Here is an 18,604-nt window from a genome sequence, read left to right on the forward strand (position 1 = left end):
ATTTAGTTGAATAATAGCATTTGTAGGCGTTCGGCAGTCAGTGCTGCTGGTGATTAATGCAAATACTTGGTCTGTTGATTGTTTTTTTAGTGGTTAAACTTTTGTGCTTTTGGTGCTGGCCAGCATACAAAGTAAGAGCAGGAATAGACTACTTTGCCCCTCGAGCCTGCTTCATTATTTGAGAAAATCATGGCTGTTCTGACTGTAACTACATTCCAGCTAGTCTGTGGTAACTTTTCACCCTCACACTTATCAAGTATCTAATAACTTCAACCCACAAAATATGCAAAGACTCTGCTCCCACAATCTCTTCAGGGAAGAAATTTCCAAAGACTCACAACCCTCAGATAAATAAATTACGTCACTTATTTTTTTAAATAGGCCATCCCTGGATTTTAAACAGTGATCCAATTCTAGATTCTCTCACACAAAAAAACATATTCTCCACATCTATGCTGTCAAACCTCTTTGTAAACTTGCGTTTCAATCAAGCCATCTATCTCTATTTTAACATCACCCATTCCTTCTCTCCTGAGATGCTGCCTGACCTGCTGAGTTACTCCAGCATTTTGTGAATACCTTCGATTTGTACCAGCATCTGCAGTTATTTTCTTATATCTCTATTTTAAACTCATTCAGAATCAAGACTAGCCTGTCCAATCTTTCCTCATGAGGCAATCCATTCATTCCAGGTTGTAGTTGAGTAAACTTTCTATAAACTGTATGATCATTGCTCGAGATCAGGTGTTACCAATGCCCCATATAATTAAAGCATAACCTCACTGCTTTTGTATTCAATTGCCCTAGCATTTGACACCAAACTGTTAACTTCCCAGTTACCTGCTGCATCTGCACCCACCTTTGGCTAATAATGCACTAGAACACCCGGATCCCTCTGCATTGCAGACCTTTGGAATATCTCAGCATTTAGATACGTCTCTTTTTTCCCTTTGCCAAAATTGATAATTTTGCATTTTACCCACATTATACTCCACTTGCCAAAACTTTGCCCACTCATTTAACCTTATCTAATATTTAAAAACCATAAAACATACATAAATGCATGAATTTTATGTATAAATAATAGTGACACTGTGGTGGTTCTGCAGGCTATGCGGATTGTAGTACCTGGCTGAATGCCATTGAATTGGAAACCAGCTCAGACTGGGTAAAATATATGGACATTTTGCAATCTTAGTCATAACTTGTAGATTAGAGTCAGCAAGACAGCTTTGTGATGAGTTCTGGGAGCTAAGGCAAAGAACTCATGGATTCTAACCATAAGCAAACAGTGGTTAAGGAAGTTATAATTTTTTTTTAATATATTAAAAAAATACTTTATTCCAGAAATAAATATTTACAAAACATTTTTCTTTTCCAAACTCCATTCCCGGAGGTAATGCATTCATTCGATACAGATATTCATTGCCAAATTTATACAGAATTCCTTCCCTTATTTGGAGGGGCGTCTCCACCACACTCTGCCCCCCATGTCCAGCAGCGGAAGGACCCTAGACTGTGGTCCTCCCCCACAGAGCCTTGGCATTGGCTGCACCAAGCTTCAGTGCGTCCCTCAGCATGTACTCCTGCAGTCTGCAGCGGGCCAGTCGGCAACATTCCGTGACGGACAGCTCGCTGGGAGGTCAACGAAGCTCGGGCAGACCAAAGAGCGTCTTTCACCAAGTTGATGACCTTCCATCAGATATAATGGGAGAGGAGTTTAATTTTATGGGACAATGGTACCAATACCAGGGAAAACTGGTAATCCACTGTTGGCAATACCTCATTTGGACTAGACTAGTCCCATAGTTCAAGTGAGAAGGATACATGGAGTTGTTACAAGAACCTTTAACTGACAAACAATAATTAAAATAATAGTTGCAAAATAAATAAAAGTGGGGTGAGCACTAGACAGAATTGTGCAAAAATAAGGACTACAAAGGTTTTTTTTAAGAGAATTGGTAAAACATCAGGTACGCAGCCAAATAAAATACTTTCTGCAGCTCAAAGCAATGGAACGTACAAATGAAATTAATTGCTGGAATAAATTTTTTAAATGGAGAACATAATTGCAGCATCGTTGAGACATAATTGAACGATGGTTCGGACTGGAAACTTCCAGAAATAAAATATAAGATTCATATTGGTTTGAGATATAGTGACACACTTAGTTTGTCATAGAAAATGACAAGGACGTGGGATAGAAGAATTGACTGTCAATAAAATTGAAAACTTCAAAGGTTCAAAGGTCTTTTACTGTCACATGTACCAATTAAGGTACAGTGATATTCGATTTATCTTCATATGAGAATTGCCTGTGAGGTCAGTAACCTACTCTTAAGTTGACAGTGGAACTAGCAAATTGCTGCTTCTTCTGGAATTCCTAAACTTCAATGAATATAGAAAATATAATGAAAGGTAAGTGGATGGCAATGACATTATGCTGTTCAGAATTAGGAAAGGATTTAAATATGTAATGCGAGTTGCTGTGGATCTCCAAGAAACATCTGCAAATTAGGAAAAATGTGTAAATAAGGTATTTCACAGGAATCTAGCATAAATTCAATAGCTTCAACAAGTTTTTAACTTTCATACTATGTGGGAAAAACCGGCAAGTAGATGGCAGAAAACGGGTGAATTATTTGTATGTGTTCAAGACAACACCGCATCCTAGAACTAATATGGGTGTAGCGGCCAGCTTTATGCTTCCTTATAAAGCCCCAAAGCTTACCGTTTGACGAAGGAATGGGAGCGGTGGTTCTTGACTCAAATAACACAAAGAGATCATCACGACGTTAATCGTTTATTGAAGTTGCAATAAAAACATATTAGCTTATCTCTTGTCATTAACTTGTTAGTTTGTATGTCGTAAGAACTTAGTTTCTCACCAACACTCCTTTGTATCCTGTTACTTGCTAAAATCTTATTATCTTAGCAGGCTTGACTTGTATGGCCTGCCAACCTTATATCAGCAGGTTCTTTATTGTCACACATTGAAGCATTATGTCAGTGCCGGGCAAGTTATACTCATATTCAGACTCCTCCCATGGATCCTCCTAGTCCATATACGTAAGCATAGTATTAACCTCTTGGTGTCCAAAAATAATACAGCAGGATACAAAATATAATAATATGCAAAATAACTAATAAGTGCAAAATGGCTCCTACACACCGGGCCCTAATTGGTCGAAGTGTATAACGCAACAATTACTAATAAACATTAAAAGGAGCCATAAACATTATACATAATCAAAAAAGCATGCACTATATATTGGCATCTAGTCTACTATAATGACTCTTCAATCTTCAAAACCACCAGTCCTTGCAGTACTCAGGTATCAGCTTCTAGCAGCAGACATATCTTGGTTATCGGTCTTTCCAAGATGTTGCTCTTAGACCGAAGTCGACCAGTGCGCACAAAACCTTGTGCCTCTGGTATAGTCTCCAATATTCTGCCCATTAGACAGAATCTTCTTCAGTCTTCTTCTCTTCCAGCTTAAGAAGCAGTCTGCTGTCAGTCCTCTTGATGCTTCACCTGCAGGATTTTCTTTTGTGTTAACATAGCTCCATTGTGATACATCAGTAGCATCCCTTACGAAGGAGATTCTGTTTGCTACAAATATTTGAAAGCATTTGGTTTCGTTGTTGATGTACTTAAGCACCGTTGTGCTATCAGTCCAGAAGATGGATTTGTCCAGTTGATGCTGTAATTCTTTTCGCACCATTGTGTCAACTCTGGATTTTTCCATTATGAAGTCGTGGTTGTATTGCTTGACCAGAAGCTCCTCTTGGCTTGCAATAAATATTCGATTGACAACAGCAGCAGGGCAGCCATTTCCACCCCTGGTGTCGTGGTCTCTTCTCAGTTCACCATCCAGGGTAGTTCCATTTGTCACAGAGATTTCTGGATGGTTATCTTCAGTTTCGCTAGTGATGGATTCATTTAGTTTTCCACCATCGACAAAAACTGTAGAGTTCTCTGTGGAACTAGTTTTTTCAGCAATTACTTTGGTTGAAATGTCTTCAATGTGTGCTGGGTTTACTGGTGCAGGATTCCCTGAAGTTTCCAGTTCTACCCTTTCTTGATCCGAAGATTCAGGATTTTCTGGTGCTAGTTCAGAGTTGGTCTCAGTCATCTCTGTGCTCAGACAAATATTTTCAGGACCAGATTCTCCTGCCAATGGATCAGCTTGAACTCCTTTGCAGGAAATGCGGGTTTCCTCACCGGCCCCGATATGCCCACACGTTTCAGATGGAAGAGCAGCATCACCCGCACTTGCCTTTTCCTGCTTATCCTTCTGTCCTGGTTCCTTTTCCTTTTGTTCAATATTAAGTATTTCAGAATGACTTCTTGCACCTGTGCTTCTACAGGTTTTGTTGTCGTTGCCAAACTGCTTTTGGCTGTTTGCGGCTTTTCTCTTGCCTTAGCAAAGGTACGGCCTTTGACAGATCCTCCTTTCAAATAAGAGTTCATCCCATCAGCTGCTGTCAAACTGTATCTTGATTTCCTAGCCTCAAGTACATTGAGTCTTGTCTTGCCTGCTGCCATTGCAGCATCTAGTTCCAATCGTTCCTTCCGTCTTCTCAGCTGTTCCTTCTGGCTCTCCCATTCGAGCTCCATTTCGAATTGTCTTCTTTTTCTGTCATACTCCATTTCCAATTGTCTTCTCTTCTGTTCAATTGACAATTCTGTTTTTCAATTGTTCATCTCCTTTCTTCTGTTTTTCCTCCTTTCTCTGTTCCTGTACCTCAATCTAATGCCTGACTTCCATGAAGGCAGCTTGTTCTACGAGAACGGCCAGGACTGCCTTAGCCTTCATACGAGCAGAGTGCGTCCAAGATGTACGAGATGAAGAATGAGATTTGAAGATCAATTTAGAGTTTGAGAGATTTGAAGCACTACCTTCAGGTCCAATGATATCTATGCTTACACGACTCTGTTGTGGAGAACTCTCAGCAATGTAGTGTGTACAGAGAATACAGAATACAGAGCTTTATTTGTCATTCGGTACCGAGGTACCGAACAAAATTACATTGCAGTCACACAAAAAAAAAAAAAAGAACACAAGACACATGACCCCAACACAAACATCCATCACAGTGACTCCAAACACCCCCTCACTGTGATGGAGGCAACAAAACTTCCACTCTCTTCCCCACGCCCACGGACAGACAGCTCGTCCCCGACCGACCCGCACAGTCCCCGCAAGGGGATGGAAGTCCCTGCGGCCGAGCCGCACCGACCGGGCGCTGAAAAGTCCCGCGGCCGAGCCGGGCGATTGAAGGCCCCGCGGCCGAGCCGTACCGGGTGCTGAAACGTCCCGTGACCGAGCCGGGCGATGGAAGGCCCCGCGGCCGTACCGTGCGCTGCTAAGTCCCGCGGCCGAGCCGCACCGGGCAATGTTAGGTCCCGCGGCCGAGCCGCACCAGCGATGTAAAGTCCCGCGGCCGAGCTGCGCCGGGCGATGGAAGGCCCCGCGGGCGATGGAAGGCCCGCGGCCGAGCCGCACCTGGCGCTGAACCGTCCCGCGGCCGCGCCGGGCGATATTAGGTCCCGCGGCCGAGCCGCACCAGCGATGTAAAGTCCCGCGGCCTAGCCGCACCGGGCGATGTTAGGTCCCGCGGCCGAGCCGCACCAGTGGTGTAAAGTCCAGCGGCTGAGCCGCACCGGGCGATGGAAGGCCCGCGGCCGAGCCGCGCCCCGCGCCGTGAGGAAGAGACCTAAAAAGGAAAGGTTTCCCCCACCACCCCCCCACACATACACAGCCAAAAAACAAAAACAAAAACCTTCCCAACACCGACATCGTAGTTTGATGGCCATCCTTAGTACCTTGTGTAAACCCGATAAAAGTTTCCACTGTTTGGTGAATCCACTGATTTTGCTTTTCGAGCTCATCTTCAGGCAGTGGTAACTTTACTAGTGCTTCCTTGATTAATTGAATCAGGTTAGATTGTACTCCATTTACATTTTCATCAGATTCCATATTCTCTATCATCATTTCTATTAACTTGGTAGCTTGTTTATAAGAGAAGAAGAGGTTTTCTTCTTCAATCTCATGCTGGCTTGCTTATAAGAAAAGAAGAGTTTTTCTTCTTCAATCTCACGCTGGCTTTTCAGGAAGGCAACCCACTCCAAGACATAAGAGAACTTTGAAGGTTCACTTATTGAAGAAAAATCATTTTCCCTTTGGGAATCCATTCCGATGGCGCCACCTGCTGGCTGAACATCAGATTTACGTACATGCATACTTGTACGTCAATATCCCTTTAAGACGTATTGACGCAAACTCATATCTTTGGAATTCGAAACAAGCTGATAACTTGCGTTGCTCAAGGTCATTTCTTTGTTCACAGCATTTCCAACATTTTTCAGCCATAGTTTTCTTATACAACTTCTGAAAAGCAGCTTTCCAATAAAGCTTACAGCAATAACGACTTTCAAAGTTTTCCTTTCTCTGAAGACGATTAGCGCAGTCTTATCAGTCTGTTTCACGTTTAAAGCATTTGCAATAAAACAGTCCTAGTTAGTCTTCCGCTTGCTTCAGCCCCACTCCTAAAGCCAGTTCCTTTTAAATGACTCTTTAGAGACGGATTACTTTATCTTCTCTCACAGAGGATAGCTCTTGATCTAGCGATGGTTTTTGACTCAAATAACAACAAAGAGATCTTCACGACTTTGCAGTTAGTTAGTCGTTTATTTGAAGTTGCAATAAAAACATATTAGCTTATCTCTTGCCATTAACTTGTTTGTTTGTATGTCGTAAGAACTTAGTTTCTCGCCAACACTCCCTTGTATCCTGTTACTTGCTAAAATCTTATTATCTCAGGTTTGACTTGTATGGCCTGCCAACCTTATATCAGCAGGTAGACACAAAATGCTGGAGTAACTCAGCGGGTCAGGTAGCATCTCAGGAGAGAAGGAATGGGCGATGTTTCGGGTTGAGACCCTTCTTCAGACTGAAAAAGGGTCTTGACCCGAAACATCACCCATTCCTTCTTTGCTGAGATGCTGCCTGACCCGCTGAGTTACCAGCATTTTGTGTCTACCTTCAATTTGAACCAGCATCTGCAGTTATTTTCCTGCACATCCTATTATATCAGCAGGTTCTTCGTTGTCACACACTGAAGCATTACGTCAGTGCAAGTTATACTCATAATCAGACTCCTCCCATGGATCCCCCCAGTCCATATACGTAAGCATAGTATTAACCTCTTGGTGTCCAAAAATAAATCAGCAGGATACAAAATATAATAATATGCAAACTAACTAATAAACACAAAATGGCTCCTACAATTAGCGATTAGGGTTTAATAATGAGTAAAAGTTGGAATCTGTTGAATTCAAAAATTGGGTTTGAAAGAAAAAATGTGAAACTGCCAGCAAAATTAGTTGCTATCTTTGACATGATGAGATTAGCACAACGCTCATAGTCGACCAGGCAGCAGCCATCCCCAGACACCCCCTGTACATTTACGATTCATGGACTATCTCCATTAGGCACCACTGAACACTGGACAGAAACCCCCATGCATCTGTGAAAAATCCTCCAAATCAGGTGCCTTGCTATTCCACTGAAAACTTCCAGTCTGTGTTAGCCAACAGATGACCCATATCACTGTGGCCTTCAACAGTTGCTGTTGTGGTCACAAATACACACCACTTCGGACCAAATCGTCCATGTGACTAAGATTCCTCATCTAAGCCATTTAACCATCCCTGGCCCTTTTCCCTCAAACCTTTCCTATCCATGTACTTGTCAAAATGTCTTTTAGACGCTGTTACTAGACCTGGCTCAACAACTGGAAGCTTGTACCATATGCAGACCCCCCAACATTTGAATTTACAAATTCATAATTTTGATGTCCAAAATTCAGAATTTTACATCAAAATTCATGATATGGCGCGTAATGCAACTTTTCAGCCAAATGCGCATATGCGTTGCGCTACATTCATATGTGAAAAATGACTAATATTTCCAACAATCTGTAGTTCTTGGACCACTCCCCCCTCCCCTCCCACTCCCCTCTCCCACCCCCACTCCCCTCCCCACCATCACTCCCCCCTTTCTCTCCCTTCCTCCCCCCTCCCCTCCCTTCCTCCGCCTTCCCTCCCCCTTCACCCACCCCATCCCCTCTCAACGTCAATGGGCCTCACGCTACGCGGTGAGGCGAGCAAGGCAAGGCCAGGCGGCCACATAGATCAGAAGTTAAAGGTTAGACATCCAGAGGTAAAGTTTGGAAATGTTTCTATATGCATATGGTGCTAAAGGTTTGGCACTCTTTGGTAATTGACAACTGATGCCTGGCCAAGAATGAATCTGAACCGGTGATTTTTTTTGTGAACCAAACACATAGAAGGGTCTCGACCCTAAAAGTCACCCATTCCTTCTCTCCAGAGATGCTGCCTGACCCGCTGAGTTACTCCAGCATTTTGTGTCTACCTTCAATTTAAACCAGCATCTACAGTTCTTTCCAACACATAGAGTTGGGTCACTAATCAAAGTTATTCATTAGAGAATTGCCCGTGAGGTCAGTAACCTACTCCTAAGTTGACAGTGGAACTAGCAAACTGCAGCTTCTTCTGGAATTAGTGTTAAATGCCCTGGAAAGAGGGATGGGGTAAAAGGTCCAAATTTGCATCGGCAGCATTTGAATGGGAAAGGAAAGAGGTTGCAAGGGTAATATAGATGTTGCGATGGGGATGATCTCTTGAACGTGGAGAATGGAAGGATCTGGGAGATTGAGTTGAGAGAAGTGTTATAAATGGAACCTCCAGTCATATATTCAACCGCCACAGTGGAAGGAAATCTTTTAATTGAAGAAAAATGCATTTCAGAGGCACTGATATTCACTATTTTCATCATGCTTAGTGCTCAATAAATCCAATGCTTTACTTTATCTTATATCTCAAAGAACCATGCCTTTACTTTTGACCATTCTTGCTCAATATACTGTAAGTATGTGCTGAAGTGCAGAAATCTGGAAGCACAATATAAGTAGGGATGTACCAAGAATCAAGAAAATATGTATCCTTTACTCAATACAATGAGACAATACCAACAAACAGGCAATGGAAAAATATGTTGTAAAAGGAAAGACAGAAATTCAATAACATTGCCATATGTTGCAGTACAGAAAGGTGTCTTTTGGCTGTAATACAACAACTTCTATAATAATTTTATACTTAAAGGCAATGCAAAATTTGTTTGAATTATTTTATATGTGTATTAAATGACATAGACGTTTATAGTGGCAGGAGGACAAACAAAAACAGAATTTTCTGTTAAGAACAATTTTTATAAGTATTCAATTATCACAGAATTAAAAACAGTCTTCTATTAATACAAACATTGAAATATTCCACCTTCACTCAAGGAATGGACCAAGTAACTTGTAATTTATTTTCATTCTGGAATGCCTTCTGCACATCTGATATCTGCTCCCCCCAACTATCTCTTTGATATGTAAACTACCTCTTAAATGTGTTCCCTATGCCTCATTTTAAATCTCTGAAGACAAGGATTACATATGTAATCTCAGGACAGGAGAAGTATTACAGAAGCAAATATTATAAAGGTATTTTTCCAGCTACTTACAACATAAAATATTAATCACAAGTTTGTATGTGTAGAGTATATAAGAGTATTAGGTATCTGATTTCCTGTCTGGTCCTAAATCAATATAAGATAACATGCACAGCATCAATCATCTCAGCTCATTCTTCAGCCTCACAGATACACTATGTATTCTCTGCTTTCCCACCAAGTAAACATGTTGTGAATTAAATAGTTTGCAGTCAAATTCTTACCTAAAAAGGATAATTTCTTTCTTTGCAATTTTTCACAAAGTAAAATTTCATATTCTTGTCCAATTGCACTGTAGGTAGTAAGTTAAGGAAATTATAGATCTCATTGCACAAATGGTTAGAACTGGTTAGTTTATTACAATCATTATTATTAACAGTACATTTTCCTGAAAGAACAAGAAAATCCACAATGATATAAAATCAACCTGTTCAAATTTTGTGAAAAATGTGAACTCATGAAATTCATGAAAAGCAGTTTCCTTTGATGTTAAAAAGAGCATGTTGATTTTGTAAATACTGCTAAATCAATCAAATATTGTAACTGAATAGCTTCTTCAATGTTACTTCAACAAGAAACAATGAAAAAAAATCAAGATGAACTAATAACAAAATAAAGAAGGTATTGAATAAAAGTTATTCCAAAACGGATAATAACATTTCTCAAGGAAACTTAGCATTCAACAAGTCAATCTCTCCAGGATTAGAAGGAAATCTAAGGAACTTCCTTGACGTATAACATATTACGACACTGAACCAAGTTAATTAGGTTACATATTTTAAGGTCACTGGTCCATGCTAATAGCCAGTCGCAGGTAGGACATTGATGGGCATTATTAATTATGTCAACTCTTCTATTACATTGATTTAGGAAGCTATTTCTGATTTATGTTTTGTGTGCAGCATTTATTATGTTTATTCAGATTGTAATACTTACTCCACAATACAATTTATTAATTGTGTAAGAATGTTGAATACTTGAGGAACATGGGAAGAAACTGCATAAGTGCAAGTTCTTAACATTTTTGTTTTATATAAGAATGTTCAAATGAAGATGCCACGGTGGCACAGTGGTAGAATTGCTGTCTTACCGCCACAGACCTGGCTTTGGTCCTTTCTTACTTCGCCAGAGACCTGCCTTCGGGTGCTGTCTATACGGAACTTGTATGTTCTCCTTGTGACTGTGCGAGTTTTCTCCAGGTGCTCTGGTTTCCTCCCACATTCCAAATGCATGCAAGTTTGTAGGTTAGTTGTTTTCTGTAAATTTCCCCTAGTGTATAGGATGCGAAACTGGGATAACATAGAACTGGTGTACAGTGATCATTGGTCGGCATGGACTCGGTGGGCCAAAGGGCCTGTTTCCACGCTGTAACTAGTTTAAACTAAGATTGCCCATGAAAGCCACAAGACTCACGATCTCTGCTAGTCAGTTTAGACTCAAGCGAAGAATGTGGCAAGAACAGGATGCCAATAAGCCACGAGCTTATATCTTGTCATTATCATCAGTCAGCATTGAATAAGATAAAACTGAGGAAAAAAGATATACATATCATATCATCATATCATATATATACAGCGCGGAAACAGGCCTTTTCGGCCCACCAAGTCCGCGCCGCCCAGCGATCCCCGCACATTAACACTATCCTACACCCACTAGGGACAATTTTTACATTTACCCAGCCAATTAACGTCTTTGGAGCATATACAAAGCATATAACACTTTACACAGTTAATGGACTTAAAAATACTGTGTTATAATTAGAAAGTGAATGAGGTAACAAAGAAACAAAATATTATAGATCCACATCTTTGTCGGTAACTTCTAAGCAATAACCAAATACACCTAAATAGATTTCTCGCCTTTATGCTCGTTAACTTCATTTTGTTTCACTGCTTCTCATATATTTAGATTATTACATTTAAGATTTAACTACAGTCGTTGAAATAATGCATTTTTTAATCACCGATTTCAAATGTATATTAATAATACTAAGTAGGCTGAAGAAATGCCCTCTTACTCTAAGCCATGTTCAGGGTTAGGATGAACAGTTTGGAGAAGGGCCCTGAGGGAAATAGCCTTGGGCTGTTAGAAAATTCATAGGGAAGAAAAAAGTGGGGTGGGGGTCAATCACTATAGATGCAACGCCAGTGGCACCTATCTTAAGGAAGGTGAACACTTCAGACTCTTGCAAAGTCATACCTTGAAATAATGCTAATGCCATCCTTATTTCTTCAGTTAAAACATGCTTGAGAGTTTAAGAGCCACATCAACACTAATCAACATTTTATATTAAGATCCTTTTGCATAGTTATCATGTTATGTAAGAGAACCTCGGTGTTGCAATCTTTCGAAATTCACCATTGTCTCAAAAAATCATCCTTGCTGCATGCCAGGTTGAAAGGACCATGGAGATGGTGACTGCATTTAAAGGGAAACTGGGGCAACAAGCTCTGAGGATTTGCTGATTAGACATAATTAAGGAAATTGAATTCATAGCTAAATTGAGAGGTTGTTACATTAAATTATTATATTATTAAGTTTTACTCCCCATTCAAAATTAAATGATTCATGTTTAAATGATTTAACAAAAACTGTACAACCAAAAAAGAAATTTTGGAAGCGTACCCTTTGAACAATGTTAAGGAGATGGACTTGAAAAGCTAAGGATGCAAAACTGAGGTAGTCTGGAATAGAGATCACAAATCAGGTCAGCCATGATCTTATTGACTGGAAGAGCAGACTGAGGGGCGAGTGGCCTGATCCTGTTCTTAATTTGTGTGTTTTTAATCATTAAAAAAGTAATCCTTTCTTCATTGAGGCATCTTGATAGCAGAGGCCCTTCCTTTGGAAAAACTAAATATCTAACAATTGCACAATGCATTGCATGAATTATTTCACTCCCTAATTCACTGTGCGAATTCATGAAACTCTGCAGAGTAGATTCCAGTCATGCCCAAGAGATGGGTTGACTGAGTAGAAGTGGTAACAAGTTTGTTCAGTGAAAATGATAATGAATAATGACTAATGTACTAGTTATTAAACAAAGTCTTGAGTTTTGAGTCTGAAGAAGGGTCTCGACCCGAAATGTCACCCATTCCTTCTCTCCAGAGATGCTGCCTGACCTGCTGAGTTACTCCAGCATTTTGTGAATAAATACCTTCGATTTGTTCCAGCATCTGCAGTTATTTTCTTATACTACTAGTTATTAAATGTCAGTATTTTAATTGAAAAATTCAATTGTTTATCTTGTTGGGCAGTATTCATGTGTCTACCATGAAATAACTTAAGCTGGGGGTGGGCATTTCCAAAACCACTAAGTCAGGATCATGTAAACTGCTGTTGATTTATCAATCATTAGGAATCATTTTACATGGTTCCACCTTCGCACAACTGTTTTCAATATCCCTTATCTCGAAGGTCACAATGATATATTATTCCACTAACCAGCTTTTTAAAATATAACCTACTAAATTTGTTAACCTGGATTTGCACAGAAGATGTTGCTCTGTTTTAGAGAGTTATATCTTTCTGAAGAAAAAATCTGCTGAATCCTCTCAACGCAGACATGGTAAGGAGAGAATAATCACCCTATCAGAACCAGGTCCGAAACAGAAACAAATCAGAAACAGCTGTTACTTGAACTGAAAATATATTCAAGTAGCATGTGCTGCAGTGATATCAGTGATGCCTAAAATATTCCATATACAATGGTTTGATAACATCTTAAAAACAGATAACAATGAAGACACAAGCGAAAAAACTACGGACATTTTGATAAAACTTGCCTTATGAATTTGCAAAGATTATAACTATGTTGAAGAATGCTGTACAATGTCAATACCAATCTCTCTCAGCGCAACCCTGCCGAGGTATAAAACATCATGCTACATAATCATAGAAGTTTGGCATTTAATAAAAGGTAATAATTTTGATAACTAACATCTCAAACAATTCTTGCAGCAATTACCCAAGGTTAATGCATTCACCATAGATGTATTAACTGTACGCAATCACAAAAAAATATAAATCTTATGATTAGAAATTAATTAGGTGTACTCTAATTTATATGCAACCTTTCTTAGACTTATGAAAGGGGTACACTTCCAGAAAATATTTTGGAAAGCAATACATTGAAATATGAAGAAGCTGAGCAAAAAGCATTATGGGGATTTTAATACATGTTTCTTTAAATGGAGAGTTGAGTGAAGAATTTGTTACTGAAGAATAGCTTCGTAAATCGAAGAAATGAATTCCAAAGAGTTAATGGCATTATAGCCAAAATTAATTAATAGAACATTTGTAAATTGGTGAATACCTACATTCATTTTAATCTTTAAAAGCTGAAGTTGCAAACAAAAGCATTACCAAGCTATTTAATAGTAACTAGGTGGCAGGCAGTGGATTATAGAATTTAAAATACTTGTTCTTTGCAGGGAAGTCACGTCATAAGGATCAAATGACAGTGACTCATTCAACCTTCATTTTTGTTGTGTATAATATCAATTATATTATTGTATATATGATGTAACTGATATTGTATCAAGGTATGCATGCCTCTATGGGAAAGCTTTCTGATAAACAAGTGTTTATAGACGAGCTTAAATAAACATCAGGCGTTATGCTGCAATGCTCCACTTCTTGTGGCTCTGACCATACCCTGATCAACATGGTCATGGGCAAATCAATGCTTTCTGCAACTGGGACTGGAACAATATTGTACATGCTCTCTCTCAAAATTAGTTCCCTCATCACATGCTACCCCTCATCTGTCAATTGCTAAAATGGAATAGATTGTACAAACTTTGATTATTTAGTTTAAAATAGAACTAAATCATCTAATCACCCCCACTACCAAAGCCTTTATCGCTGAGATATTCTCAGGTCATGTGGATATGTTTTTAAAACAAATTATGAATAACTATTACTTTATATTAATCAATGTACAACATCAAAAAGTTTCAAAGGGAACTCATCAATTCAGAACTCTGTTAAAAGTCTAGGAAGTTTTTGAAACATAACCTGATTCCAGCAATCAGCCGATTTAAATGACAGATCTGATGAATTTTATGAATTGTATTGCAGTATTTTAGTTAAAGATTAAAGAGGTGAATTCTACTGCTGTTTCCTTTTCACAATAACATCATTGTCCACGATATTTTTGCAGCTATGGAATAAGGTTTTCTGTGACCCTAGTTGATTGAAAGTACAAGGATAGGATATGAAACACATGTTATGTGAAGCAGAACTTGATGTCAGGTTAAGCTAGACACATCTCATCTACAAAGTCATAGCTCGTCAATTTCAGTCCTAAATTTTATGGAAAAGATACTGTTTGATGCAGTCTACCAACGGTCCATAACAACAGTCGTTCACTGTGCACTGCAAGCAAACAAGAGATGAAAAAGTGCATTAAATATGTAGTGTCAGATAATCCACTGGTAAATCAGATAACTATTATGGCAAATAGTATTCCGAGAACTGCAATTACAATTTACAGTTTCCACGTATGGTTCAGAAGACTGTCAAGGACTGTTCAATTTAAAAATGCAGAAAATAGAGCCTGCATGGCTTGTATGCACAATAAAGGAGGCTATTAAATTGAAAAAAAGCTTTTATACACAAATAGTTTATTGGTTTCGCTGTGAACTCTGATCTATATGGAGGTTTACGGTGACAGTAATTAAATGAAGTATAAAATCTTTTACTTTAGCTGCAAGAGTGTGAACCACTATTAAACATAAAATGTCATTGGAAAAGATAACTGTGATTAATACAGTACCTGATAAACTTGATTAGCTAGAACCCTGTCAGGAATCTGAGATGGGTCCCTTAACATGCCATTTATGACAGGTTTGCTTGCTAGATAGGAATAAAAAAAAGTGTTAATATATAATGCTGTTCTATTTCAGATTACAGATGAAGAACTGAACTGATCTTGTATTATACAGTGTTTGAATACATAGCAATGTGCCTTCGGTTTTTGATCTCATGAAATCAATACAATTTAACAAGTTTGGGTAGAACAAGCTAAGTCAATCTATAATAATCTGCAAAGGTATACATTAAAAAGGCATCAATTTATGGTAATAATATCAAATCCAATCAAAAATCCGAATTTTGAGAATTCTTTCCAACAGGTGCATGCCACTGAATAAGTATGTTCCTTAAAAAAAAGACTTGTGAGAGTAAGGAAGGATTGGATGGAGTACTCAAACATTCTTTCCATTTTTTAATAAATCAGGCACGATAAATTCCCATGGCTTTTGTATGCAACTTTTTGTTTTATAAATACTTAACACAAAGATAATTTTCATATGGTTTGCAGTTATGACAGTTAACAAAGCAATGCTTTTCAGATACGTGTATATGCATTACATGAAATCTCACGAGATTGCTTCAAGTAAACATATTAATTATAAAATGCAAAGATTAGTGGAAAGAGGTCCTTAAAAATCAAAATTTATTTCTAATATATCCTTGCAATGTATTATTCAAATTTCCTCCTATTAAGCAAATCTAAGCACATATAAATACAATTTCAAGTGTAACAAATTAAGTCTTCACAAATAGGAAATGAAAACAATCATTACTTATGTTTTGGCAAAAGCATTCAAATTTCTTCCATTAAATTGGAAATGCTTAAAGCCCAAGTTTAAAAATATCCTGGCATCAACTACATACACAGAAACTTATTGAAAATACTAGCCGGCGTGGACCCGTTCGGCCCAAATCACTCCTGCGGGTCTGGCAACCCTCCGTCCAAACCTCCCCTGCAGGACCATCAACTCTCCCCCAACTGACGACACTCACCCACTCCATCCCCCCTCAACCCCTCTTAAAACTCCCCCGGGGCCGGGGGCAGGCAACGGGGGAGAGGAAAGGGGAGAGGGAGCCAATCACTCTCCGGCCCCTTGCGCAGGAGAGCTCTCCCCTCCCCCCCTCATTGGCCGCCACTCCTGTCACTCTGGTGGGTCCCTCCCCAACTGTGCACGTGCGGATCCGGCAGCCATCTTACGTAAGTATTAGATCAATGGGCCCCAACTGCGCATGCGCAGACCCGTTGGGTTCCCATTGTGACGCCAAACCTGGAGGTAGCCAATTAGGACGCGCTGGACCCCACGTGGGGGGGAGATGGTAGAGGCAATCAAATCTATTAAAGTTTAAAAAGTGTTTTTTTTAAGTTTAAAAAGTGAAAAAAAATTTAAAATATAACAACCATTTGAACCGCAGGCCAATGGTGAGTAAGGTGGGCCTAAAATTGTTGCACTATCGTGTACTGTTTTGGCTATACTTTGGGAACAAATATATATAACAAGATGAGTTTTAGTAATATATAGATATTAACTGGTTTCCACCTTCAGTTTAGACAATGCTTTAACCATTATGGATTAAGCGCAATCTAATATGACTTCAAACCACTACCCTGACTAACTTTAGATATGTTAATTTAGCGATACAACATGGAAATAGGCCAACCAACTCAACGCCAAAGAATTGTTCATCTAGTCACACTAGTTCTATGTTATCCCACTTTCCCTATACATTAGGGATAATTTACAGAGGCCAATTAACCTACAAACCCACATGTCTTTGGGGTGTAGGAGGAAGCTGGAGTACCCGGAGGAAACCCATGTGGTCACAGGGAGAACGTGCATATTCCACACATCTCAACTCAGGCCTCTGGGGCTGTGAGGCAGCAGCTCTAACAGCTGCACAACTTTGCTGCCCCATTGTTGTTTTTTCTCACTATATTTGGGTCTCCCTTCAACTAAATTCAATCCTTTGGTGTCAACTTCTACAAGTTAGAGCAGTTTGTTTTAATGGACAATAAATGGAGATTGTTGTCTACTCATTTCATCTGAAACCTTTAATGGAAGACAAACAAGACAGATAATGCCCAGATTCCACAGATGAAAAAAGGTCAGTGTTGTCACATTCTCTGTAATTAGTCAACTTTTTTTTAAAAATTGTCTTCATGAAAGACAAACGATCATAGCAGAGACATAAGAATTTAAGCAGTAATCTGAGGGTGTGAAAGAGGATCACAAACCTTCAGTCAGAGTTATACAGCAGAGAAATAGGCCCCCTACTGCCCAGCTTACCTACACCGACCAGCATGTCTCATCTACAGTAGTCCCACTTCCCCGCACTTGACCCATAGTTCTCTGAACCTTTCCTATCTACATACATGTCTAAATGTCTTTTAAATGTTGTTACAGTATCTGCCTCCACTACAGCCTCTGGCAGCTCATTCCATGTACCCATGTGTTAAAAAAATTACCTCTCAAGTTCCTATTAAATCTTTCTCCTCTCACCTTAAACGTATGTCCTCTGGTTCTTCATTCCCTTACTTGGAGTAAAGAATGTGCATCTACCCTATCTATTCCCCTCATGATCTTATACACCTCTATTAGAACACCCCTCAGCCTCCTGCGCTCCAAAGAATAGTCCTTGTGATTTTAGAAGTCATTTTAACTTTTAAAGTTATTTGTGCACATGCATGTGTGTGTGCATTTAAAGAAAGCAGTTTGGAATGTATGCACATAATTGATACTAAATGCAATGAAAGTAAACAATAATGGTGAATTTTAATTGTGCTCTCTAAACATTACCCTCGGCTGTTTGGCATCCATGAGGGCAGGCAGACAGCTTTAGTTTAGGGCTTTCTTTGAAATGTATTAGCTCATAGTTAGGTTTGCAATTTATTTAGCTCAGTCAGATAGCACATTTATCAACATCTACTCCAAGTTTCATCCATTTTTAGCACATGATCAGATCACCCAAAAGTGTAAAGTTTAATAGAAAATTTACAACATCACATCCGTAAGCAACTAGATCAAACTCAGTTAATATTTTTACCAAAATGGACTGCAGGGAAAAGAGTTTGAGAGTTCACACCTACATTAGGTTGAATGATAGAAGTGAAAGTTTGTCAGGAGCAAGTTGAAATACAGAATTTTATATTTGTTTCAAATTTCTGCCCTGTTCAATTTGTTATGTAAAATCATCCCACTTGGACC

General features: G+C 39.2%; 1 protein-coding gene across 5 annotated transcripts in view; it reads right to left on the bottom strand.

Annotated features, from left to right (window-relative positions):
• The window catches only part of cdin1 (CDAN1 interacting nuclease 1), a 201,328-nt gene that overhangs the window by 69,482 nt on the left and 113,242 nt on the right, over window positions 1-18,604 (bottom strand). For all 5 annotated transcript variants that reach the window (XM_078406394.1, XM_078406397.1, XM_078406393.1 and 2 more), the window contains 3 exons: window positions 15,364-15,443; window positions 14,914-14,963; window positions 9,809-9,876 (listed from right to left, as the gene is read on the bottom strand). In XM_078406394.1, the coding sequence (XP_078262520.1) occupies window positions 9,809-9,876; window positions 14,914-14,963; window positions 15,364-15,443 (198 nt within the window). The remainder of the gene's footprint in view (window positions 1-9,808; window positions 9,877-14,913; window positions 14,964-15,363; window positions 15,444-18,604) is intronic.

Source organism: Rhinoraja longicauda, chromosome 10 (genome assembly GCF_053455715.1).
Source record: "Rhinoraja longicauda isolate Sanriku21f chromosome 10, sRhiLon1.1, whole genome shotgun sequence".
Lineage (NCBI taxonomy): Eukaryota > Metazoa > Chordata > Chondrichthyes > Rajiformes > Arhynchobatidae > Rhinoraja > Rhinoraja longicauda.